This window comes from Dryobates pubescens, chromosome Z, assembly GCF_014839835.1.
Source record: "Dryobates pubescens isolate bDryPub1 chromosome Z, bDryPub1.pri, whole genome shotgun sequence".
In the NCBI taxonomy this organism is placed as follows: Eukaryota; Metazoa; Chordata; class Aves; order Piciformes; family Picidae; genus Dryobates; species Dryobates pubescens.
The window spans coordinates 77033500-77059244 of NC_071657.1; the positions used below are offsets into that span (position 1 = coordinate 77033500).

At 44.1% G+C, this 25745-nt stretch overlaps 1 protein-coding gene across 1 annotated transcript in view; it reads right to left on the minus strand.

Moving 5' to 3' along the window:
- The window catches only part of KIAA0825 (KIAA0825 ortholog), a 347912-nt gene that overhangs the window by 195173 nt on the left and 126994 nt on the right, over nt 1-25745 (minus strand). Inside the window, exons 12-14 of the mRNA XM_054177960.1 lie at nt 24988-25098; nt 16323-16462; nt 128-316 (exon numbers count right to left, since the gene is read on the minus strand). Coding sequence (XP_054033935.1) covers nt 128-316; nt 16323-16462; nt 24988-25098 — 440 coding nt within the window. The remainder of the gene's footprint in view (nt 1-127; nt 317-16322; nt 16463-24987; nt 25099-25745) is intronic.

The following is a 25745-nucleotide window of genomic DNA, read 5'->3' on the forward strand; positions in this document are numbered from 1 at the left end:
TATGGTTTTGAAGCAAACTACTACCATATAATATGATTTATTAAGGTAAAACCAATACGCTCTACACATCTCACAGCTGACAAGGTTTAACATCAGGATTTTAAACAGTTATTAATAAATTAAATACCTGTCATATTGTATAAGCAGCCCCACAACTTCTCTTCTTCCATGTAGGTCTCGAAAGCAATGCCAAGAGACTTGGGTGATAAAGTGCAGTGAGACAACACTGTGAAGATTGTTTCAACCAGAGTAGGCTCTTTGTGATTCATTTGTTCTAAGAGAGAACTTTGTTCATCACGATTCCATACTGCATTTCCTTCAAAATAAATGAAAACACAGTCATAATAATTTCTGAGTAATTCAAGCTCACAGTAATAGATCGTAGCAATCAAAACAAACTGCAGGCTGCATAGTATTTTATATAATAATAATAATAATAATAATAATAATAATAATAATAATAATAATAATAGTACTTACAGATACTGAAATTTGATCTTCCTCTGCATAATGACATTTGACTGTCTTCCAGAATTATACATAGCCATTAAAACAAAGGACTCAAGCATGTTTACAAACTATGGAATATTCCTATTTCATTCAAAACACTCTCAGCATATAATTGGAATTTGATTAGTTAGTAAATATTAATCAGAAATAAGTTGTACTACTTCTGTAGAATCACAGTCATAAGGTTACTGCTGTTCAACTCCTCTTGTATTCATTACCCACGTGAGGTTTAGACTGGGTGTCAGGAACAGTTTCTTTGCTGCAAGAGTGGTCAGGCATTTGCACAGGCTGCCCAGGGAAGGTGGTGGAGTCACCATCCCAGGAGGTGTTCAAGAAATGTGTGGACATGGCACCTGGGTACATGGTTTAGTGGTCATGGTGGTGCTGGGTTGATTTTAGAGGTCTTTCCCAACCAAAACAATTCTATGATTCTGTGAAAGAATGGAACTCTATTTGGTTACTTAAAATAAAATAAAGTATCAGCTTCATACTTCCCAAAACTGACTGCCTTTGTTTTTCAGCATAAGATTAAACTGAGAAGAAATTAGTTCCACAAAACAAAGTGTCAGCCCAGCTATGGTAGATACTTAACTTTACTAAGACCAATAATGATTTTTGTAGAGTTGTGTGGCAACAGCTTACATGACATGTATTTATAAATGGTTTTCTTAATCCTGATAAAACATTCTCCCAGCTGAAAGCTAATCCTGGAACCATAGAATCAGTCAGGGTTGGAATGGTCTCGGCCAGAAGGGACCTTCAAAGGTCATCCAGTCCAACCTCCTTGCAGTCAGCAGGGACATCCCCAACTAGATGTTGTTGAGCCTCACCTTGAATATCTCCAGGGAAGGGGCATCAATCACCTCCCTGGGCAACCTATTCCAGTGTTCCACCACCCTCATAGTAAAGAACTTGTTCCTAATATCCAATCTAAATCTGCTCTGCTCTAGTTTGAAGCCATTGTCCCTCATCCTGTCCCTGCAGGCCTCTGTAAACAGTCTCTCCACCTTTCCGAGAGTCCCCTTCAGGTATTGTCAGACTGCTATCCAGTCTCCCTGGAGCCTTCTCTTCTCCCAGCTGAACACCCCCAGCTCCCTCAGCCTGTCCTTGTAGCAGAGGTGCTCCAACCCCCTGATCACTTTTGTGGCCCTCCTCTGGACCCACTCCATCATCTCCATGTCCTTCCTGTATTGAGGGCTCCAAACCTAATGATGTATTTAAACCTCTTGGATCCAAAGCTACTCAATGGCTTTGACTTGTGATAATGTTAAAGGCTTTGATGTCCCACATGTCTGTGGAATATGCTTCTGAGATTAACAGCCATAACAAATGACCAGAAACAGACAAAATTAATCACTTTTAACTTTAATTTGCAGTTTGCAAAACTTAAAGCTTCTGTAAAACTGATTCAGATAAAATTATACTTGAAAGTGTCATTGTTTTATGACAGTTTGGCTGTTTTTAACTTCAGCAGCCTGTGCAGGAGAAAGACGGGGTTGACTATTTCTAGGCTGTGTTTTTAAGAGTGCCAGCAGGTTGGGGGTTGGAAGGGACCTTTGGAGATCATCCAATCCAACCCCCAGCTAAAGCAGGGCACCCACAGCAGCTTGCCCAGGATCACAATGGCCAGGGGCGGCTGGAATGTGTCCAGAGAAGGAGATTCCACAGCCTCTCTGGGCAGCCTGCTCCAGGCCTCCAGAAGCTAAAGAATCTTCTCCTTCTGTTCAGGTAGAACCTCCTGGGCTCTAGTTTGTGCCTCTTGTCCTATCCTTGGCCACCACTGACAAGAGTCTGGCCCCAGCCTCTTGCTCCCCACAGCTCCTTTAGCTCTTGCTGAGCATTGCTCAGATCCCCTCTGGGGCTGCTCTGCTCCAGGTTCAACAGCCCCAGGGCTCTCAGCCTTTGCTCCTCACAGAGATGCTCCAGGCCCTTCAGCATCACTGTAGCCTCTGTTGGGCTCTCTCCAGTAGTTCCTTGTCTCTCTTGAACTTCTCATGGTTCAGAGAGCCTTCAGATCCACCACAGTGGAAAACCTGCTGCTTTTCGCTCAGCTCTGAACAACTTGAGCATGTTGGAAAACTAAACTCCTACAATCTAACTCACACTCAGTCTGGATAGTGTTTGCTAAGGTCAATGTGAGACCTTAATAGAACCAAGGGAATAGAAAAAGCAGTTCAAAAAAGGAAAACCCAGAGGAATTCAAATTGTGAGATGAAAATTTGAATTGAAGTTTGATTATATTACTCTAAGTATTTTTTTAGGTTAATTTAATCAAATTTGGAGGAGGGTTTCACAGATTTTAAATGCTGTAAACTGTCTTAATTTTGATGGAAAGAAATGCTTTGTGTAAATGGGCTTATGACCTGAAATTAAGTTTAAATTCTGATTGTGCCACGTGGACGGTTTGAGTCACAACTTGCTAATGACTTTTCTAACCAACTTTGTGCTACCAATATACATAAGAGGAAACAAGTGTAAACCTTCTGCAGGGGCTTATGCATTTATCTCCTTATGACTGGTGTGTAATGCATGTGGCTGAGGCCCCATCCCTGGAGAAATTCAAGGTCAGGCTTGATGTGGCCCTTAGCAACCTGATCTAGGTAGAGAGCCCTGGAAGTTTTTAAGGCCAGGCTGGATGTGGCTCTGAGCAACCTGACCTAGTGTGAGGTGTCCCTGCCCAAGGCAGGGGAGTTGGATCTGGATAATCCCTGAGGTCCCTTCCAACCCTCACAATTCTATGATTCAATGTCCCCACTGCAGGAGGGTTAGACAAGAATCCCTTCAAGGGTGCCTTCCAACCCGATGCATTTAATAGTAGTCTTGTGCTTTTAAGTAGAAATCTTCTTAAACTGACTGGGAAGCCATTCTGAAGCACAGCATGACAAGATACATAAGCTCCCATCAGCTTTTTCTTGTTTTACATGAGGTTGCCCTTGTTGAAAGAATCCCTGACCTTTCACAGCTCAGTTTGAAATGAGCTTTCTGACTGATCAACAGCCACGGATCACAGAAGCACAAGTACAGGGTGGAAGGGACCTTAAAGGATCATGTCAGCTGGTTGAAAGGTTTAGCTAGCTGATCGCTAAGGCTGGTTAAATATTATGAATTAGGAGTCTGCAGAAAGATATGTAGATTTCTCTTGCCTTAGAATTTTTCTTTAACATTTATTAGCTCACCTGTCATAACATTAAATATTCATCTTAGTTTGAACTCTGGTGCAGCCTTCTTGTTAATCATCACATAAGAACAGTATTTATATGATACACATCATACTTATTGCCCACTGATGCTTCCCTTTTTATATTTCTGGTTTTTTTCCCCACTCTTTGTAGATCAAAAGCTAATCTGTGAAGGGAATCTACAGCTCCTATAGGTAGCTCAAAGGAGATTCTTTTGACCTGGATGGAGTGGGTTCAGAGGAGGGCCACAAAAATGATGAGGGGATTAGAGCACTTCTGCAACAAGAACAGGCTGAGGAAGATGGGGCTGTTCAGCCTGGGGAAGAGAAGGCTCTGGGAAGATCTTAGAGCAGCCTGCCAGTACCTGAAGGGGGCTCCAAAAGGAACTGAGGGGGACTGCTTGCAAAGGCCTTCAATGACAGGACAAGGGACAATGGCTTCAAACTAGAGCAGCGCAGATTTAGACTGGATATTAGGTACAAGTTCTTTACTATGAGGGTGGTGGAAGACTGGGAATAGGTTGCCCAGGGAGGTGGTTGATCCCCCCATCCCTGGAGATACTCAAGGGGAGGCTCAACAGGGCTCTGGGCAGCCTGATCTAGTTGGGGATATCCTTGCTGAATGCAGGGAGTTAGACTGGATGACCTTTGGAGGTCCCTTCCAGCCTAAACCATTCTGTGATTCTATGAATTTGAGAAGGACTTAGGTCCATACATCAATTTGGCTGTGTATTTATCATAGGTACCTGTCACAGGAAACCTGTTGTTTCCTGTACAGAAATTAGCTATTTCCATACAGCACAATGTTCCATATGCACAGAGGATGCCAAAGTACATTAAATATATGTAAATTACTAATAAATATCTTTATGGGACCTAGTGAATAACAGCTATGCCCTAACCAGTCACAATGAATCACTCTTCCTATGACAAAATAATGCACTTAACCTCTTGGGATAGCACCATGTATTTTAAAAACAGTTCTTCAGAGAGGCAGACTTACAAGAGTAATTTATCCATATTTCTTTCTTACTGATAGAAATACCTCCCAGTAACTTGCTGACATTATCACACTCATCCAGCTCTTATCTACTGCTGGTTTAGCCATGAAATGAATCTTACTGACTGGAGAAAATCTTCTGTTATTGACTCTGCAGACTTCTCCTTCCCTAGTGAATCCTTACAAAGCAGGCAAGCTATAAACAGTTATCCTGCTTTTCCTTTTTGACCAGAAGAGGTAGTCAAAATTCAAATTTATACATGCTGTTTCACTCAGGATGAGAAACTGAAGACGGGGGAAACTTATTTCTGACACAGTTATTTTATTTGCAGAGAGCATAAAACTTCTGCTTTCTTTATAGTTCAAATCGCAGCAGCTGATGAGGACATAAAGAACACAAAATAGTTGTATTTTATCTGTTTACAGAATCCAGATTTTCAGCAGGCAGCCTGCACTACTTGCTTCCTCACACTGTATTCTCAGTGCTGCTTCTACCATTGGCTTTTTTCCCCCCTATTCTTTTTCTCCCTGTGTTCTGTAGACCATTTTATTTGTCTTTCACAGAGTTCCTGCCCTCCAGTGCAATCATTCTCCAGTCAATTTTGACAGCTAGAATCTGTTGTAACTTTGATTATGGCTTAATTTTTTCAAACTTTATTATTTGAGGCTTTAATTAAAATAAGAGCAATGTTAGGTTGCTTCTGTCCTGAATGAAATGCAGATCTTAACCTCACCCACTTCAGTTTGGTAAAACAATAGTAACAATGATAATGATGATAATAATAATTACAAAAATAACAATTTTTAAAATTACTGTGAATGGCAGATCATAGAATCATAGAATTGTTAGGGTTGGAAAGGACCTTAAGGATCATCTAGTTCCAACCCCTTGACAAGGGCAGGGACACTACTGGTAGCAGTAGTAATAATAATAATAATAAGAAGAAGAAGAATTAGCATAGAATAGAATAGAATAGAATAGAATAGAATAGAATAGAATAGAATAGAATAGAATAGAATAGACCAGGTTGGAAGAGACCTTCAAGTTCACCGTGTCCAACCTATCATCCAACACCACCCAATCAACTAAATCATGCAACCAAGCACCCTATCAAGTCTCCATAATAAAAATAATAATAATATCCTACATTATCTGCTACTTGTGAATTCAATGAATCCTAAATTTTTGACAAATAAAATTCTCCATACATAGAAAAAAAGGAGATTTAACAAACTCCACATGATCTGCAAATCATATCAGCAAATATCAGCAAATCTCAAGCTGTGCCAGGGGAGGTTTAGGCTGGATGTTAGGAAGAAGCTCTTCACAGAAAGAGAGATTGGCCATTGGAATGGGCTGCCCAGGGAGGTGGTGGAGTCACCATCACTGGAGGTGTTTAGGAAGAGACTGGATGGGGAGCTTGGTGCCATGGTTTAGTTGATTACATAGTGATGGATGATAGGTTGGACTCGATGATCTCAAAGGTCTTTTCCAACCTGGTTAATTCTATTCTATTCTATTCTATTCTATTCTATTCTATTCTATTCTATTCTATTCTATTCTATTCTATTCTATCACTTTTGTACCTATATATTTGTACATCACCAATCCCATAGTATTCTAATGTCATTCCACTCCCTTAGAGTTTTTTTTTTAATTCCTAAATGTTTTATTTTCAACTGAGAAGCAGCTTCCATTAATGAACCTGTGGGTTAACAGCTTCTGTGAAATCCTTCTTACTCATGTCACACAGAAAGTTCATTTCTATCAGAACACCTCCAGCACTGCTTGTATGGGACAGGATGATGAAACTGTGGGATTCTGATAGCCAAAATCTGATGAAGTAATAATGAATTTAGTCTTACAGCCACATTAACTCGAGGCCCCATCCCCAGAGATACCCACGGTCAGACTTGATGTGGCCCTGGGCACCCTGAGCTAGTTGGAGGTGTCCCTTCTGAGTGCAGGATGGGGTGGACAAGATGCCCTTGGAAGGTGCCTTCTAACCCAGAGCAATCTGTGAATGGACTGGAATTGATACTGAGCGGATTACCCTCATGATTTCAGTCTACCGTAGCAAGACGTTCCTACCAGAAATGGCTAAGGCTTTAAAAAGCTGGAAGCCCTCTGCTGTGAGGCCAGGCTGGGAGAGTTGGAGGTGTTCAGTCTGGAGAAGAGAAGGCTCCAGGGAGATCTTCTGGCAGCCTTTGAGTACTTAAAGGGGCCTGTAAGAAAGACTTTTGAGCAGGGCCTGCTGTGACAGGACAAGGGGTGATGGTTTGAACTAAAAGAGGGAGATTCAGTATGGAGAGAAGGGAGAAATGTTTGACACTGAGGGTGGGGAGAGCCTGGCCCAGGTGCCCAGAGAGGTGGGAGATGCCCCATGGCTGGAACCATTGCAGGTCAGGTAGTTAGGGACTCTGAACAACCTGCTCTAGTTGGGGATGTCCCTGCTGAGTGGAGGGGGGCAGGGGGGTTGGACTGGATGACTTTGCAAGGTCTCTTCCAAACCAAGTACCAAGTACCATGGCTTAGTTGTTTAGGTGGGTTGGATTGGTTGATGGGTTGGATGCGATGATCTTGAAGGTCTCTTCCAACCTGGTCTATTCTATTCTATTCTATTCTATTCTATTCTATTCTATTCTATTCTATTCTATTCTATTCTATTCTATTCTATTCTATTCTATTCTATTCTATCCTATCCTATTCCATTCTATTCTATTCTAAGTAATTCTTCAGTTTTATGATTCCATGTATCATAAAACATCCTTGCAGCCCTCCCTTGGACTCTCTCCAGCAGGTCCCTGTCCCTCCTGAACTGGGGAGTCCAGAACTGGATGCAATATTCCAGGTGAGGTCTCACTGGGGCAGAGTAGAGGGGGAGGAGAACCTCCCTGAATCTGCTGGACACACTCCTCTGAATGCCCCCCCTGATCCCATTGGCCTTCTTAGCCACCAGGGCACATTGCTGTCCCATGCAGAACTCCTGCCCACCAGCATTCCCAGGTCCTTCTCCACAGGGCTGCTCTCCAGCAGATCCCCTCCTAACATCACAATGAACAACTACCTGAAAGGACATTGCAGAGAGGGTGGTGCTGCTCTCTTCTCACAGGTAACTACTGACAGAACAAGAGAGAAAGCCTAAAGCTACAGCTGCATAGGATTAGACTGGATATTAGGAAACATTTTTTCCCAGCAAGAGTGGTCAGGCATTGCAATGTGCTGCCCAGAGAGGTGAGTAGAATAGAATAGAATAGAATAGAATAGAATAGAATAGAATAGACCAGGTTGGAAGAGACCTTCAAGATCGTCACATCCAACCTATCATCCAGCACCTCCCAATCAACTAAACCATGGCACCAAGCACCCCATCAAGTCTCCTCCTGAACACCTCCAGTGATGGTGACTCCACCACCTCCCCAGGCAGCCCACTCCAAAGGGCAATCACTCTCTCTGCGTAGAACTTCTTCCTAACATCCAGCCTAAACCTCCCCTGGCACAGCCTGAGACTGTGTCCTCTTGTTCTGGTACTGGCTGCCTGGGAGAAGAGACCAACATCCGTCTCTCTACAACCTCCCTTCAGGTAGTTGTAGAGAGCAATAAGGTCACCCCTGAGTCTCCTCTTCTCCAGGCTAAGCAACCCCAGCTTCCTCAGTCTCTCCTCATAGGACTTGTGCTCCAAACCCCTCACCAACTTTGTTGCCCTTCTCTGGACTCGTCCCAGCAAGTCAACATCCTTCCTAAACTGAGGGGCCCAGAAACGGACACCGGACTCAAGGTGTGGCCTAACCAGTGCAGTGTACAGGGGCAGAATGACCTCCCTGCTCCTGCTGGCCACACTGTTCCTGATGCAGGCCAGGATGCCATTGGCCCTCCTGGTAGCCTGGGCACACTGCAGGCTCATGTTCAGCCTACCATCGACCAGCACCCCCAGGTCCCTCTCTGCCTGGCTGTTCTCCAGCCACTCTGACCCCAGCCTGTAGCTCTGCATGGGGTTGTTGTGGCAAATGTGCAGAACCCGGCACTTGGATGTGTTCAATCTCATGCCCTTGGACTCTGCCCATCTGTCCAGCCTGTCAAGGTCCCTCTGCAGAGCCTCTCTACCCTCCAGCAGATCAACTCCTGCGCCCAGCTTGGTGTCGTCAGCAAATTTACTGATGATGGACTCGATGCCCTCATCCAGATCATCAATAAAGATGTTAAAGAGCACGGGGCCCAGCACTGATCCTTGGGGCACACCACTAGTGACTGGCTACCAGCTGGATGTGGCACCATTCACCACCACTCTCTGGGCTCGGCCCTCCAGCCAGTTCCTAACCCAAAGCAGTGTGCTCCCATCCAAGCCATGGGCTGACAGCTTGGCCAGGAGGTGGTGGAGTCTCCAAGCCTGGAGGTATTTCAAGGTGGTTTGGATGTGGTGCTTGGGAATATGGTTTAAGAGTGACCCTTGCAGAGTTAGGTCAGCATTTGGACTTGGAGATCCTGAGTTCTTTTCCAACATAAATGTTTCTGTGATTCTGATTCTGTGATTCTGTACTGCTGTAGTTTATTCTCCCTCCCCAGCTGCAGGACTCTTCACTCATCCTTGTTGAGCCTCATTAGGTTGCTCTCTGCCCAGCTCTCAGTCTGTCCAAGTCTCGATGAATAGCTGCACAGCCTTCAGGTGTCTTAACCAAGCCTCCCAGTTTGGGAAACTTATTTGGGAGACCCAGTTTGCTCTCCTGTTGAGGACAGTGTTGTAGGTTAACCTCTAAATTTTGTCCAAAAAAACCTCCAGGACTGCATATCCTGAAGATTCTGTGTGTGGTTGAACCATGGGACTAGCATGGCTTCTAGCTTTTCCAGTGGCCTGGCAGACTGTGTCTCAGGATTATTTATTGTTACAAGGATGTGCAAAAAATAATGACATACAAGTACTTGAAAGAAAAGATTTAAATTGTAGTAAAGATTTATCCAATGCCAGAATTTTAATGAAGATGGTAAATTAGTTAAAAAATGTACTTTTTCTTTGGCATTAACTCACCACTCTCACTAAATTTCAGTCTGACTCCTAAGTGAGCTCAGTTGGGTAAAGTTACCACATCTTGCTGTTCTTTTAGGGTAATGTACAAACCCCCATACCTCCCCCTCCAATGCTATCCACCTCTAAATGATTAAAATACAATTAACTGAATTAAATTATAATTTATTTAAGGCTTAAAATTTACTCTCAAATGCCACATTTTACATTGTGGCTGTTAAACAGCTGCTTCACAAAGAACTGGGTGGGGGGAGGGGAAACCATATATCTTCCTTTTCTAAAAATATATCCTCAAGTAACTTCTCTTGCCAGAAATATGGTTTATAAAAGCACAGACTTAGAAAGCTCTTCATATCTACTGGTGTCTGGGGAGCTGCCTGATACTGCTCCATAGAGTTTTATTTTCTCAGTGGAAACCTTCCCTTTGCTTCTGCATGCAAGGTAAATTACTTCTTTCTCATGCGACTCACATTTCCTCAGGTCCAATTTCAGATCTGCAGCCAGGAACTTATCACAGCATATTTGCAAATGTTACTATCAGTAGTTATTTTGAAGTTCTCCTTGGGACCAGGATATCATCTGGGTTTGACTGTACAGGCTACACAACACCCCCTGTCCATTGATCTCTCAGGTACGCATTGTGGAAGCCAAAAACATGAGGTGAGGCTGCCAGTGCCCTCGTCCTGCTGTTAATGCAGCTCTCCCCACCTTTATCTTGCCATGCCAGTATTTGCTTCAAAGCTGTGTGTGGAAAATGAAATTAAACCTCTGTAACTGGAGTCTCAGGGATTCATTATATATATTTTAAGGAATGTATTGCTTGTTCTCTTAATTTGGTGCTAGCGTCTCTTCTTCTTAAACAAAAGCATGCATGAGGCCCAAAGACTGATTGAAGGCCTTGCATGTGCCTTGATGAGTTCTCAGGCACCTCTTTCTTTCCTATTTGTTTGTCCAAATGTAATTATTTCAGTGTAACTTCAATGGTTGGCTTTGGGTCATTAGACTGCAGGGACAGCACAAGGGGTGAGGGTTGGAAACTAAAAGAAGGAGATTCAGACTAGAGAGAGGGGAGACATTTTTGACACTGAGGATGGTGAGACCCTGACCCAGGTTGTCTAGAGAGGTGGGAGATGCCCCATGCTCAGAACCATTCCAGGTTAGGTTGTGTGGGGTTGTGAGCAGCCTGCTGTAGTTGCAGACATCCTTGCTGGCTGCAGTGGGGTTGGACTGGATGAGCTTTAAACGCTCTTTCCAATCCAAACCGTTCTTTGATTCCATACTATTGGTAAATGGTGAGGTGTCAAAGTTCCCTTTGGTATTAATCCTGTGCTGGGCCACCTTTATTCAAGAAAATCCTTTTATTATTTTTTTTCTTTATTATGTGAAGAACAACTCCTGGTTCCTGGAAATAAAGACTCTCAAGTGAGAAGTTACATACTGTTCTGATGGCATGCTGTGCATTTATAGCAAGTCTAGCAGAAACTCTGAGAGTTCACTTTCACCCTTTCCATATCAGCATCTGCTGGATTCAATAACTCATATTATGCAAGCATCACTTTCTTTATCCCTCCATTACTTGTGGCTTGTCAAAATAATCCATTTCTCTTTCATATCCACGGGTGATAACGCATCTTTGCTAAACAATTCCCTCCAGGAAGTTTGCAAAACAGTTTGTTTTGTCAGAAAATTAACACAGTGCCAGCTACCTTCATTACTTCTCTCTGCATAGGCACAGCAAAGGCCCTAGACCCAGGACTCACTCAAGAACTTGTTTTAGAAGACATTTTCTGAATATTTGACTTACAGAAAACAATTCTGGTTTAATATTACACTGTAAGCAACTCAGTACACACAAGTTACTTATAGAGCCATAGAATCAGGGAATTGTTCGGTAGGAAAGGACCTCTAAGATCACCAAGTCCAACAACCAACCCAACATCACTATGGCCATTAAAAAATGTCCCCAGGGGCCATACCCACAAGATTCTTGAACATCTGGGGAGACAAGTTGTGCATGGGACAGCAAAGTGCCCTTGTGGCCATGACAGTCAATGGCATCCTGGGGTGTATCAAGAAATGTGTGGCCAGCAGGGCTAGGGAGGTTATTCTCTGCCTCTGCTCTGCCCTGGTGAGACCACACCTGCAATACTGAGTCCAATTTTGGGCTCCCCAGTTCAAAAGAGACAGAGACCTGCTGGGAGAGTGCAAGGGTGAGCCACAAGGATGATTAGGGGACTTGAGCATCTCCTCTGTGGAGAGAGACTGAGAGCCCTGAGGCTGTTTAGTCTGGAGAAGAGAAGGCTGAGAGGGATCTAAGCAATGTCTATCCATATCTGAGGGGTAGATGTCAAGTGGAGGAGGCCAACCTCTTTTTAGTGGTGTGCAGTAACAAGTACCAATGGCTACAAGCTTGAACAGAGAAGGCTTCACCTCAATATGAGGAGAAATTTCTTTACAGCGAGGATGACGGAGGCCTGGAGCAGGCTGCCCAGAGAGGCTGTGGGGTCTCCTTCTCTGGAGACTTTCAAAACCTGCCTGGATGACTTCCTGTGCAGACTAGTCTGGATGATTCTGCTTTGGCAGCAGGGTTGGACTGGATGATCTCTGGAGGTCCCTTCCAACCGGTAACATTCTGTAATTCTATGATCTCCAGGGGCAGGCACTCCACTGGATTCTGTTCTGGGCCCCTTGCTCCAAGAAGGATATGAAGGGACTGCATTGAGTACAGGGCAACAAAGCTGGTGAAGGGCCTGGAGAGCAGGGCTGGTGAGGAGTGGCTGAGGGAACTGGAGTTGGTTAGTCTGGAGATGAGGGGACTGTGGGGAGATCTCATTGCTCTCTACAGCTCCCTGAAAGGAGCTTGGAGTCAGGTGGGGTTGGTTACCTCTTTTCCTAGGTAAGAAGTAGAAGGATGACAGTCTTGATTTGCACCATGGGAGTCTTAGGTTGGACATCAGAAAAAAAATTCTTTACTGAAAAGTTAAGCCCTGGAACAGGCTGCCCAAAATGTTCAAAGACCTTGTAGGTCTTTGGTGGACGTGGTTTAGTGGTGGGTTTGGCAGGGCTGGGTTAAGGGTTGGACTTGGTGATCTTGGGGTATTTTCCAACCTTTATAATTATTTTCTATTCCAACACCCAAAAAGCTGTTATAATTACATAAAACCATCTGCATATAAGCAACTCTTTATAGAAAGGTAAAGTGAAAGTCTGAGCATAAAATAGAACAAAATCCAAAAAGGGCTTTTCCTGTTCATAAAATTCTGATACTCTCCAGTAATATCAGAGAGTTTTGTTGTCATTATAGCAGACCACTGTAAACCTAAGTTATACTAGCTTTTTATCTGTTTTCATGCACCTCATTACATAGAAAACTTTCAGTATTGATGAGTACATGACTCTCTAAGCCTTTTATCCTACTCAGCAGAAGAACCCCAAATTGTCACTGCTAAGGTATAGCTTCATAGTCCTTCTACCAATGCCTAAGAGCTTATAACATCATCATCACTACCACCATCATCATCACAACAACAATAATAATGTAATAACAATGACAACAATTGAGTCCATCATTAGTAAATTTGCAGCTGACACCAATATGGGGGCAGGTGTTGATCTGTTAGAGGGTCAAAGTGCTCTGCAGAGGAACCTTGACAGGCTGGGCAGATGGGCAGAGTCCAAGGGCATGAGATTCAACACATCGAAGTGCCAGGTTCCACACACTGGCCACAACAACCCCATGCAGAGCTACAGGCTGGGGTCAGAGTGGCTGGAGAACAGCCAGGCAGAGAGGGACCTGGGGGTGCTGGTCGATGGTAGGCTGAACATGAGCCTGCAGTGTGCCCAGGCTACCAGGAGGGCCAATGGCATCCTGGCCTGCATCAGGAACAGTGTGGCCAGCAGGAGCAGGGAGGTCATTGTGCCCCTGTACTCAGCACTGGTTAGGCCACACCTTGAGTCCTGTGTCCAGTCCTGGGCCCCTCAGTTTAGGAAGGATGTTGAGTTGCTGGAACGTGTCCAGAGAAGGGCAACGAAGCTGGGGAGGGCTTTGGAGCACAGCCCTATGAGGAGAGGCTGAGGGAGCTGGGGTTGCTTAGCCTGGAGAAGAGGAGGCTCAGGGGAGACCTCATTGCTCTCTACAACTACCTGAAGGGAGGTTGTAGCCAGGTGGGGGTTGGTCTCTTCTCCCAGGCAACGAGCACCAGAACAAGAGGACACAGTCTCAAGCTGCACCAGGGAAGATTTAGGCTGGATGTTAGGAAGAAGTTCTTCACAGAAAGAGAGACTGGCCATTGGAATGTGCTGCCCAGGGTGATGGTGGAGTCAACATCACTGGAGGTGTTTAGGAAGAGACTGGATGTGGCACTTGGTGCCATGGTTTAGTTGATTAGATGGTGTGAGTGATAGGTTGGACTAGATCTCAAAGGTCTTTTCCAACCTGGTTCATTCTATTCTATTCTATTCTATTCTATTCTATTCTATTCTATTCTAACAACAATAGCAAATAATAATAATACCCCAGCAACCATAATAATAAAATAATTAGCTGTATAGCATCAGAAAGCTGCTGCATAGGAGAAGGAATAAAGAATGCAATTGTTTTATCATTAGATAATTCATCCTACTGAATTTGATTTAGAAGATACAGATGATACAGATCATGGCTGGTTTAATCTTTATCTAAACTGCAAGTTTATTCACACCAGTCCTGTAATTACATTAATAAAGTCTGTGTAAATAGCAGATTTTCTGACTCAAAGTAGCATCCATTTCCCTGAAGCTCAAGAGGGTGGTCAGTCAATAGATTAATACATTCTGCCACTTTAATACCTGCGATAATTCCAGAGCATCTAGTAAAACTCCACAGGGGATAACACGTGGGTGAGGATATGTTCCTGATCAAACATTTGTCAGTCTTTTGTGAAAGGTGAGAGGTATTTGAATAGGCAAGTGGATGAGTGCAGCTCTACTCTGTAAGATGCATGACAGAAGAGGAAGCAATGTGGTACCCCTGAGAAATGCCAGACCTCCTTAGATGACAGAGCTAAATTATGTTATGTCTAATATTATGTGGACCTAATGGTCTTTGGAAAGCAGGGAGAATTCCCTTGCTAAAGAAAGATACAAAGAGAGTCTCACTGATCTGCTTGAGGTTTGGGAGGCTCTGCAAAGGGAACTGGTCATGCCATATTGATGGGCTGAGGCCAGTGAGATGAAGTCTAACAAAGCCATGTGGCAGGTTCTGCACTTGGGTCACAACAACCTCATCAGTGCTCCAGGCATGGGGTAGAGTGGCTGGAAAAGTGCCTGGCAGAAAATGACCTGGGGGTGTAGGCTGACAGCAGCAGAACATGAGCTAGCAGTGTGCCAAGAAGGCCACCAGCACCTTGGTCTGGATCAGCAACAGTGTGGCCAGCAGGACCAGGAAAATGATTGTGCCCCTGTAGTGGTGTTGACACACCTTGAGTTGTGGGTTCAGTTTCGGGGCCCTTGCTCCAAGAAGGACATTAAGGGGCTGGGAAATGTCCAGTGAAGGGCAACAAAGCTGGTGAAAGGTCTGGAGAACAGGGCTGGGGAGGAGCAGCTGAGGAAGCTGGGGGTGTTTAGTCTGGAGAAGGGAGGATGACAGGAGACCTCGTGGCTCACTTCAGCTCCTTGAGAGGAGGTTGCAGTCAGATGGGGGTTGGTCCCTTCTCCCTAGTCTCAGGTGAGGAGAGGAGAGGAAATGAGTTGAAATTGTGCCAGGGGAGGTTTAGTTTGGATAGGAGGAACAATTTCTTTGCTGCAAGAGTGGTCAGGCATTGGCACAGGCTACCCAGGGAGGTGGTGCAGTCCCCATCCCTGGAGGTGTTCCAGAAACTTCTGCCATGGCACTTGGGAACACGGTTTAATGGCTGTGGTGGTGTTGATTTTAAGGTTGGACTTGTTAAAGGTCTTTTCCAACTCAAACAATTCCATGATTCAGTGATCACAACAAGATTATGTCAAACAGGTGATCACAACATTTGCCTCTCACCAATCTGATCATTTGATTTGGAAGCTATGAAAAGGAAAGATGTGATAAAGTTTGTTGCTTCAAACACAGCATTAGCAGAATGAAAAGAAAACATTGTAGAGCCATTCTGCTATTTGTTCTACCTTCACAGCGCCATTAGCAAGAGTATTATCACAAAGAAGCATAAAATTGTGCTCCTGGAATGCCCCTAAGAAGCTTTTCCCCATGCAAACATAATTTTGGAAGTGATCTTTCAGACTAGTAATCCATACTTCTAAAAACCTCTGCAAAACAGGGGTGGTATCAAAGCTCTGTAAAGTTCAAACTTATTTTGACTTCTTTACAGCCAATTTTATCAAGTTGTAGTCTGCCTTGAGACTATGAACACTCAGACTGACTGCAAAATGTTCTCATTAACAGAAAAAAAAAAGGCGGGGGGGGGGGGGGAGGGCAAAAAAAGGCAATGATTTCTCTTTATTTTTACTCATCCAGAGGTGCCCTGCTGATAACTGGGTGGCTACTGATACCTCCCCCCCCCACCCAAAAAATATGGTCAGCAGCTTTGCTTCAGTACTGAAGTAGTTAAAAATGGATTTGTGGGCTGACAGCATAAATACTTACTTGAACCTCTCAGCAGGATTTTCACCATGAGGCAATCATGAAGCAGCAAAGTTTCCAAGAGCAGGTTCAGATTACAGCAGGGCTGGGATAGGAGCAGTTTCAGTTGACCCTGGGCTGCCATTTCTCTGGCTGATGGAGTCCTTTCAAAAATGTAAGATAAAGACAGAATAATGTAGTTAATTTATCTATGAAATTAATATCCTTAAAGTGCAGATGTAATGCTAACTCCCTTAAATGTCAATTCCTCCCAGATTACTCTGCAAACGCTTTCATGCTTGCTTACTTTAAGGCAGCTCAGGGAAGGAATTACATTTAATCTCAACTAGCTAAAAGCAAATTAACATTTGGTAGTCTGCCAAGTTAGAACTGATACAAAGCAACCTCACTTATCTCTTTCATGGAGCCATGTTTGCCTTGTTCTACCAGGCAAAAAGATTTGTGGGGTGGTTTTTTATGTGTGTGTGTTGTGGTTTTTTTTTCCTTTAGGTCTGTGTGCTTGAATAAATTTAAGGCTATTATTCTTTAGTTCCCTATTACATTAATTGTTTAGTAAGAGCTCTGAAGTGTCCTTGATGAAGTATATGAAACTCTTAATTAACAAACAGAGGGAATGCCCAAAGGGGCTGCAAGATTCCACGTGGGGCTGACCAGTTCTTACAGGTCCAGAAAAATGCACCTGAAATATTAGGCTGGTTGAGTAATTGCTTTGCCAGCTAGAAGAACTGAGTAAGCATGTTACCAATTCATTAGCTTTTAAGGAGACTGCAGTTTGTTTGCTCTTTGTGGTTCCCATGTGTTGCAAAAGTTTAAGTTTCTGAACAAAAAAATATTGCAGGGCTTCCTCTGGACTCAGCCTCCAGGAGGATCTGCTCCATGATCTTTCCAGGCACAGAAGTGAGACTGACTGGCCTGTAGCTCCCTGGTTCCTCCTTCTTACCCTTTTTGAAAACAGGGGTAATGTTTCCCCTTTTCCATTCTGTGGGGACTTCCCCAGGCTGCCATGACTTTTGGAATAGAATAGAGAGGGGTTTAGCAACCTCATCTGCCAGTTCTCTCAGTACCCGTGGGTGTATCCCGTCAGGTCCCATGGACCTGAACACTTTCAGGTTCTTCAGGTGATCACGAACCTGATCTTCACTTACAATGGGCAGTTCTTCCTCCCCGTCCCTGGCATTGTCTTCCATGACACCAGGAGTGTGGCTGAAGGCTCTTGCAGTGAAGACTGAAGTAAAGAAGTTACTGAGTACCTCAGCCTTTTGCACATCACTTGTGACCATTTCACCAGTTTCCTTTCTGAGGGGGCCCACACCTTCCCTAGTCTTCTTCTGGCCATTAATATACCTGTATAAATTCTGAGTGTTCCCTTTAACCTCCCTGGCTAGATTCAATCCAAATTCTGCTTTGGCTTTCCTAACCAGGTAGCCATTGTATTTCATTCATGTTGGCTCCCAGTTTATACAGCAAGAGTTGATAACACTCAAAGTTGATGCATTGCCTTGGCAAGCTTTTATGCCCATACGTTTTACATGGATGGGTGTAAAAAACTACACATGCACCAATGAAGTAGCTGTGCAGGTGTAAACATCATCTGCCAGCAGCACACAACAAACACCTTCAGCATCAGTTAAAGCCTTCTTCATCACCAGATTACACTTACTGCCAGTCCAGAGAAGCATTTATATGGCTTCACCAAGGGCAAAATCCTGCCTGACAACTTGGTGGCCTTTTATGATAGATAAGCATCAGTGCATAAGGGAAAAGCAACAGATGCCATCTACCTGGACTTGTGTAAAGTGTGTGACACTGTCCCATATGACACTCTTGTCACCAAACTGGAAAAGCATGGATTTGAGGGGTGGCCTCTAGCTGCATGAGGAACTGGCTGCATGGCCACACTCAAGAGTGCTACAGTCAACACCAACCTGTTCAGAGGGCTGGAGAATCTCTCTTGTGGGGACAGGCTGGGAGAGTTGGAGCTGCTCAGCCTGGAGAAGAAAAGGCTCCAGGGAGACCTTAGAGAAGCCATCCAGTACGTGAAGGGGGCCACAGGAGAGCTGAGTAGGGACTTTGGACAAGGACTGGGAGTGCCAGGACCAGGGACAACAGCTTTGAGCTGGAAGAGGGGAGACTGAGAGTGGAGATGAGGAAGAAATTGTTGAGAGTGAGGGTGGGGAGATACTGGCACAGGCTGCCCAAGGGAGGCTGTGGCTGCCTCCTCCCTGGATATGTTCAAGGCTAGGTTGGATGAGGCCTTGAGCAACCTGGGCTGGTGGGAGGTGTCCCTGCCCATGGCAGGGGATTGGAACTGGATGATCTTTAAGGTCTTTTCCAACCCCAACCGTTCTGTGATTCCGTGATACGACTGACAGCACATATTCTGTCTGTGCCACCTACCCATTACTAGTGGGGCAGAACTAAAAGGAGTTCATGTGGATCTTCTAATGAGGAACTTCTCTGCTATGCTGCATGCTCCTACAGCCATCAGACTCCCAACTCAGCTTTTGTGAATGCATCAGAAACAGCAGAGATCACTGAACACAAGCTGTGCTGTTGAGCCAAGGCTGCTCTGTTGACAATATACCCAGTTCAAACCTGGAAATGGAAATGCTAGCTGATACCCTCCTCTAGTTTAAACACTCATGTGTATGTAATGCTTCAGCTAGCAGAAATGTATCATGCCTTGCATCTTGCAGGGCAACCTTGAAGTAACTGAGGAAATGGCCTCAAGTTGTACCAGGGGAGGTTTAGGTTGGACATGAGAAGAAACTTCCCTGAAAGGGCTCTCAAGTACTGCAACAGGCTCCCTAGGGAGGTGGCTGAATCCCCATCCCTGCAGGTGTTTCAAAGATGTGCTTAGGGACATGGTTTGGTTGGACTGAATGATCTTAAAGCTCTTTTACAACCGAAATGATTCTATTCTATGATTCCATGATTCTAGGAAATCTAGCTTCCAAAATCCCATTTCCCAGCAGGTCTTTACTTTTACTTTCAACACTACAGTAAATATCTGTGAGCTGATCAGCCTGAAAACTTATGTATAGATTTCTGATTTACCTCTGGTACATTTTATATTATTGTTGATAATCCTAGAATGGCTCAGGTTGGAAGGGACCTCAGAGATCACCTACTCCAATCTCCCCACCATGGGCAAGGACACTTCTCCACTACACTTGGCTGCTCAAGACCTCAACCAGCCTGGATCTGAACACCCACAGGGAAGAGGCATCCACAGCCTCCCTGGGCAGCCTGTGCCAGAGTCTCACCAGCCTCACACTGAAGAACTTCTTCCTCAGCTCCAGTCTAACCCTGCTCTGCCTCAGCTTCAAACCATTCCCCCTTGTCCTGTCTCTAGGCACCCTCAGGAAAAGTCTCTCTGCAGCCTTCCTGTAGAATCCCTTCAGGCACTGGAAGGCAGCTGTAATGTCCCCCTGGAGCCTTCTTTTCTCCAGGCTGAGTACCTGCCTAACAATTACATAGTAGATTCTAACAGTATTTATCAAAAAATATATACAAATACAGTATTTATAACAAAAACTATATATACAAGCATAGTATTTATCAAAAATATGCTTTTAAATCTTGGTAGAACTTTCAGCCAAAGTTAAGTTTTTCACATTTATAACACATATTGCACTTAAGCTCTCAGCATTAGGGCTCTGAGTTCTTAATAGTATTATCTTAATTTCTGTCAGTTCAAGTTTAGTTATACACACATATATAAGCTATAACACATGTTGAGAACTAATTAGTAGAGGGTAATTAAAGTTTAAATTAAAACAATTAGCTGTATCCTCAGCTGTGGCTGTCAGCAAAGTCAAAACTTCACTAAATCAGTTAAAATGCACAGGCCACCTTAATTTTCTTTTCTCCCCTGAATGCCACATTGTCATAGCTAATAAGGTAACTCATTGCCTTCCAACTATAAGAAATGGGACAGGTTTGGTCAGTTAAGATTGGTGAAAGGTAATATTTTAAAGGTTTTTTTTTTTTTTTTAAATAAATGCCATTTTGGGGAATAATCTCAGTTGAAATAAAACTTGTCTGTCATTGACCAGATGGGAAGTTATCATGTTGTAATATACACCAGTTCTTGGCTCTTCCAGCCTCTTGCAAATTGAAATGTACAATGGTGTGACTCACTTGGAGGAAAAATAAAATACAGCAGACATTCCCTACAGCCATGAAGCTAGCACCAATAAATGCACTGAGAAGTGTTGTAACATGCATATGGAGAGGCATATGTTCTCCCATCCTCGTAGCTCAGCACTAGTGAAAATAAGACTAGCCTCATCAAAAGTGACAAAAGGTGAAGTACATATAAATATCACACATATAAATGTTCAGTTTTGTACAGTGAAAGAGAGGGGGGAAAACCAAACCAAAACAAACAAAAAAAACCCCACCCAACCCAACAACCACAACCAAAACCCAACCAGAAGTCTCCATTTGCAAATGGCATGATGACACCAAACTGAGAGGTTTGGCTGAGACACCTGAAGGCTGTGAGGCCATGCAGAGACTTGGACAGACTGAGAGTTGGGCAGAGAGGAACCTGCTGAGGCTCAACAAGGATAAGTGCAGAGTCCTGCATCTAGGAAGGAAGAATAAACTGCAGCAGCACAGGTTGGGAGGGGATCTGCTGGAGAGCAGCGCTGGGGAGAAGGACCTGGGAGTGCTGGTGGGCAGCAAGTTCTGCATGGCACAGCAATGTGCCCTGGGGGCCAAGAAGGCATTCAGAGGAGTGTGTCCAGCGGATCAAGACAGGTTCTCCTCAGATCAAGAGAGGTTCTCCTGCCCCTCTACTCTGCCCTAGTGAGGCCACATATGGAATATTGCATCCAATTCTGGGCTCCCCAGTTCAGGAGGGAGAGGGATCTGCTGGGGAGAGCCCAAGGGAGGGCTAGAAGGATGGTGTAATGGGTTGGGGCAGGTCCCCTCCCCACCACAGGCAGAAATAACGACTCAGGCAAACGGATTGCAAAAGTGATGAAAGTTTAAATAGAAAGCGGTGAATGTTACAGAAAACCCAAAGCGCAGTGACAAAGAAAGATCCCATCCCCACCTGAGGGTGCATCCAAAACCCCCAGGGCTCCTTCTTCCCCCTCCCTCTGCTGGGCTAGTCTCAGCTGGCCAGGCCTGAGACTGCCCATCCCCCTGTGGCCTTGGGCCCAGTCAGGCCCATGGCCGGGAGATCTCTCCCCCAGTTACCAAGTCTCGGAGAGGGAAGGAAAGAGGAAGTGCCAGACTCCGCACTGGATCTTATAGTGGTGCAAAGAATTATGGTAGGAAATACACAATTTCCTGTGTCCATCCCTCTGGGCTGGACTTCTGGACACAGGAAGTGAATGCACCAGGGGGGCACCCAGCTCAAACTACAACAGATGGTTAAGGGACTGGAGCACTGCCTGGTGAGGAGAGGCTGAGAGACCTGGGGCTGGAGAGAAGATTGAGAGGGAATTTAATAAATGTTTATCAGTATCTGAGGGCTGGGGACCAAGAGAGAGGGGACAGGCTCTGCTCAGTTGCACCCTGGGATAGGACAAGGGACAATGGGTATAAACTGCAGCACAGGAGGTTTCACCTCAACATGAGGAGGAACTTCTTTACTGTAAGGGTCACAGAGCTCTGGAACAGGTTCCCCAGAGAGGTTGTGGAGTCTCCTTCTCTGGAGCCTTTCCAGCCCTGTGTGGATGTGCTCCTGTGTGACCTGTGCTGGATTCTATGGCCCTGCTCTGGCAGGGAGGTTGGACTCAATGATCTCTGGAGGTCCCTTCCAACTCCTAACGTCCTGTGAGCCTGTGATTATAAACCTCAAAAGAAGCAAAGAGTGAATCACAATCACCACTAATACAAATGATCAATAGTTTGATAACCAACTATGCTATTAGATAGGAAAAAAACCCAAAACAACAAACCAAAACAAACCCCCAAGTGATAAGATTTTTTTTAAAATGGCAAATAAACATTAACACTAATTCAGGTTGACAACATTGACAATCATCTTGAAATGAAACAGATAAAATGGACTGTGGCCACTTGCAAGCATGGGAAAAAAATCATGTAGTAAAGCTGAGTAAATACTGTCTTTATTACTCGAGGGAGGTGATTGTCCCCCTCTCCTCCGCTCTGTTGAGATCCCACCAGGAGCACTGTGTCCACTTCTGGAGCCCCTGGTACAGGAAGGATCTGGATGTCCTGGAAGGTGTCCAGAGAAGGGCCATGAGGGTGAGCAGAGGGCTGGAGCACCTCCTCTATGAAGACAGACTGAGAGTTGGGGTTGTTCAGTTTGGAGAAGAAAAGTTTTTCTCACCTTTCATCCAGGGAAAATACATAAATGATAGATAGCTCTGGAACAGTTTTCTGCTGTCTACTCAAAACAAGTCTGTCCTAAATAGCATCTGAAAAATCCTAATTTCATCGTGAAAGAAAGAATTATGTCATGGCATCACAGAATTGTCAGGGTTGGAAGGGACATCAAAGGTCATCCAGGTCCAAAACCCCTGCCATGGGCAGGGACACGTCATACTGGATCAGGTTGCCCAGAGTCCCATCCAGCCTGGCCTTAAAAACCTTCAAGGATGGGACTTCTACCACTTCCCTGGGCAAACTGTGCCAGTGTCTCACCACCCTCATGTCACACTGAAGCAGTATCAGCATTTCCTTTACTTTTACACAGCAGAGGATGCTCACTTGTGAAGCTGTCTTCCAAAAGCTGTCATTTACAGTGTGAGTATTTGGATTAGGGCATCAAAAAACTTACAGTGTTTTTCTACAGTAAAACTGTCCTTAACAAAGCACAGAAAGAGATTCCATGAAATGACCATGCAGCCATTCCCTTTCCTACATACCTCCTTCTACTCTCCTCCCTTTCCACCCAAGCATACAAAGCCACCAATACATTTGTCAATGAAGAGGTAAAAACCCATGATCTTCTAAACTGCAGAAAAGTTTTAATTACTATTTCATGCAGGGGAAAAGACACCTTCTGAACTCAACTTTTCAATCATTTGGCATTTTGGTTGGCCAGCCACCAGCATCTGGCACATCTGGCTCAGCAGGTATCACAGGAGGAGGTATGAGCAGTGGTGAGGAGGGAAAGCTACAATGAGAAATTGGCGTATTTGGTGCAGTATTGGGCAAATGCATTGGGAAGATGTTGTGAAGGACAAAGTACAAGGTCCTGTGTGTACAAGGTAGTCCAGAACATCGGTTATCAATAGGTCTCCATAGGTCACTACTCCTATGATAACTTATTCCTCCAATATTTAAAAATACTTCCTCAGCAAACACAATAACAGCTGACAAAAGCAGCTTTTCTGACAGTGGAGAGGGAGAATCTCTCAGGAAATCACTTCTGCAGAAGAGGAGGAGGTGAAGGGGTTAGGAGAGGATCTACAGTGGTGTGGGAGTGCTTCAGGTTCAAAATTAGAATGGGAATGACAGCACAGCTGGTAGCATATGTCTCATATGTAACTTGTCATTATATGCAGTGACACAGAAAAAGAAATTAAGCTTTTGCCTCTAATCATGCAGTAATCTCCCCCAAAACTCAACTAGGACCAAGCAGCACATTTTCCCACAAATTATTTATGTATTAAACCTTCTTTTAAATTATTTCTGTTTTCTTAATCCAGCAATCATAAACAGAGGAACAGATTATTTCCCCTTTTAATTACAAGTCTTTCAAAACAGCTACTGTGTTGAGCTATGTTATTGTCAAGAGCTATATACTCTTTAATTAAAGAAACCTCACAGACAAATCAAATATGAAACATAATGAACAGACCACCAAAAAGCTGCACAGTGCACCACTCTCAGTGTGACCTTTCTCATAGGCTCTGAAACTTTAAAGATTAGGGAAATCTGCAATGAATTGGGAAAAAAAAAGTTTCTATGGGTCTTCAATCAGAATATTAATTAGACAGTTATTCAGATTAATTCTTTAAAGCTGTTGTAACAGTATTTGATTAATATTGACTTTCTACCTGGACTTGTGCAAGGTGTTTGACCCCATTCCTCATGGCATCCTGCTCACCAAATTGGAAGAGCATGAACTTGAGGAGTGGCCACTGGTTGGATAAGGAATTGGCTGGGAGACTGTACTCAGAGTTGTGGTCAACAGCTCAATGGGCCAATGGAGACCATTGCTGTACCTCAGGGGTGGGTACTGAGACCACAGCTGTTTCACATCTCTGTTGGTGACATGGACAGTGGCACTGAGCCACTCAGCCAGTGTGCAGGTGACACCAAGCTGTGTGGTCCTGCTGACACACTGGAGGGAAGGGATCCTTCCAGAGGGACCTGGACAGGCTCCAGGAAAGCTGGGAAAGGACTTCAGAGAAGGGCTGGGAGTGCCAGGATGAGGAACAATGGCTTTGAGCTGGGAGAGGGGAGATTGAAACTGGAGATGAGGAAGAAATTCTTGAGAGTGAGAGTGGGGAGAGATTGGCACAGGTTGCCCAGGGAGGCTGTGGATGCCTCCTCCCTAGACATGTTCAAGGCCAGGTTGGATGAGACCTTGAGCAACCTGGGCTGGTGGGAGGTGTCCCTGCCCATGGCAGGGGTGTTGGAACTGGATGATCTTGAAGGTCTCTTGCAACCCAAACTGTTCTATGCATCTATGAATCTTGTGATGGTTTTAGAAGAACCATCTTTTGATACTCACTTCAGTAATGAAAGACAGGATGATGGTATGCAGAACAACCAGTGTGAGGGATGGTAAAAGACTTTTGAGAAATCCTGAGGAAGATGTTCATCAGAATTGTCCAGAAATGTCCTGAAAGAAAACAAACAAAACAACAAACCAACAAATACTTCTGAGTTACCTGGAAGACTGAAAATCCCTTCGGATTTATATATATATATATGTATATGTACGTATATGTATATGTGTATGTGTATGTGTATGTATATGTATATATGTATGTGTATATATATGACAGAAAACCCCTTAAGAAACACAGTACTAATATTTATGAATGTATACACATCTCATTGTAGATCTACCTTACATACTGCTAAAAATGTCATTGTGTAGCTTACTTTCACTCTGAAACTTGGTACCTAGCACTGCTAGTACTGGCAAAGCAGTTTCCTTTGTATTTTTACCCCTAGGTAGCATATTTTCAAGTTTGAATATTAAAATTTTCTTGTTAGGTTTTTAAACTCTCTTTGAAAATCCACTGAATAAGCAAAAAGCTCTTCTCTTCCTGCATCATATGATCACACTTTTATTATAATGTTAAGTACAATATAATTGTGATATTATAGTGGTTCTCTATTGATTAATATGCATGTACAAACAAACTTTGGATTAAAGTCATCTAATACTTGAACCAGGAGCTTTGGATCTTCTCTTTCTTGTGAGAAGTAGACTATTGAAAGGGGGAAGAAAAGCATTTTTCAAAGGTAAGGACTGGTGAA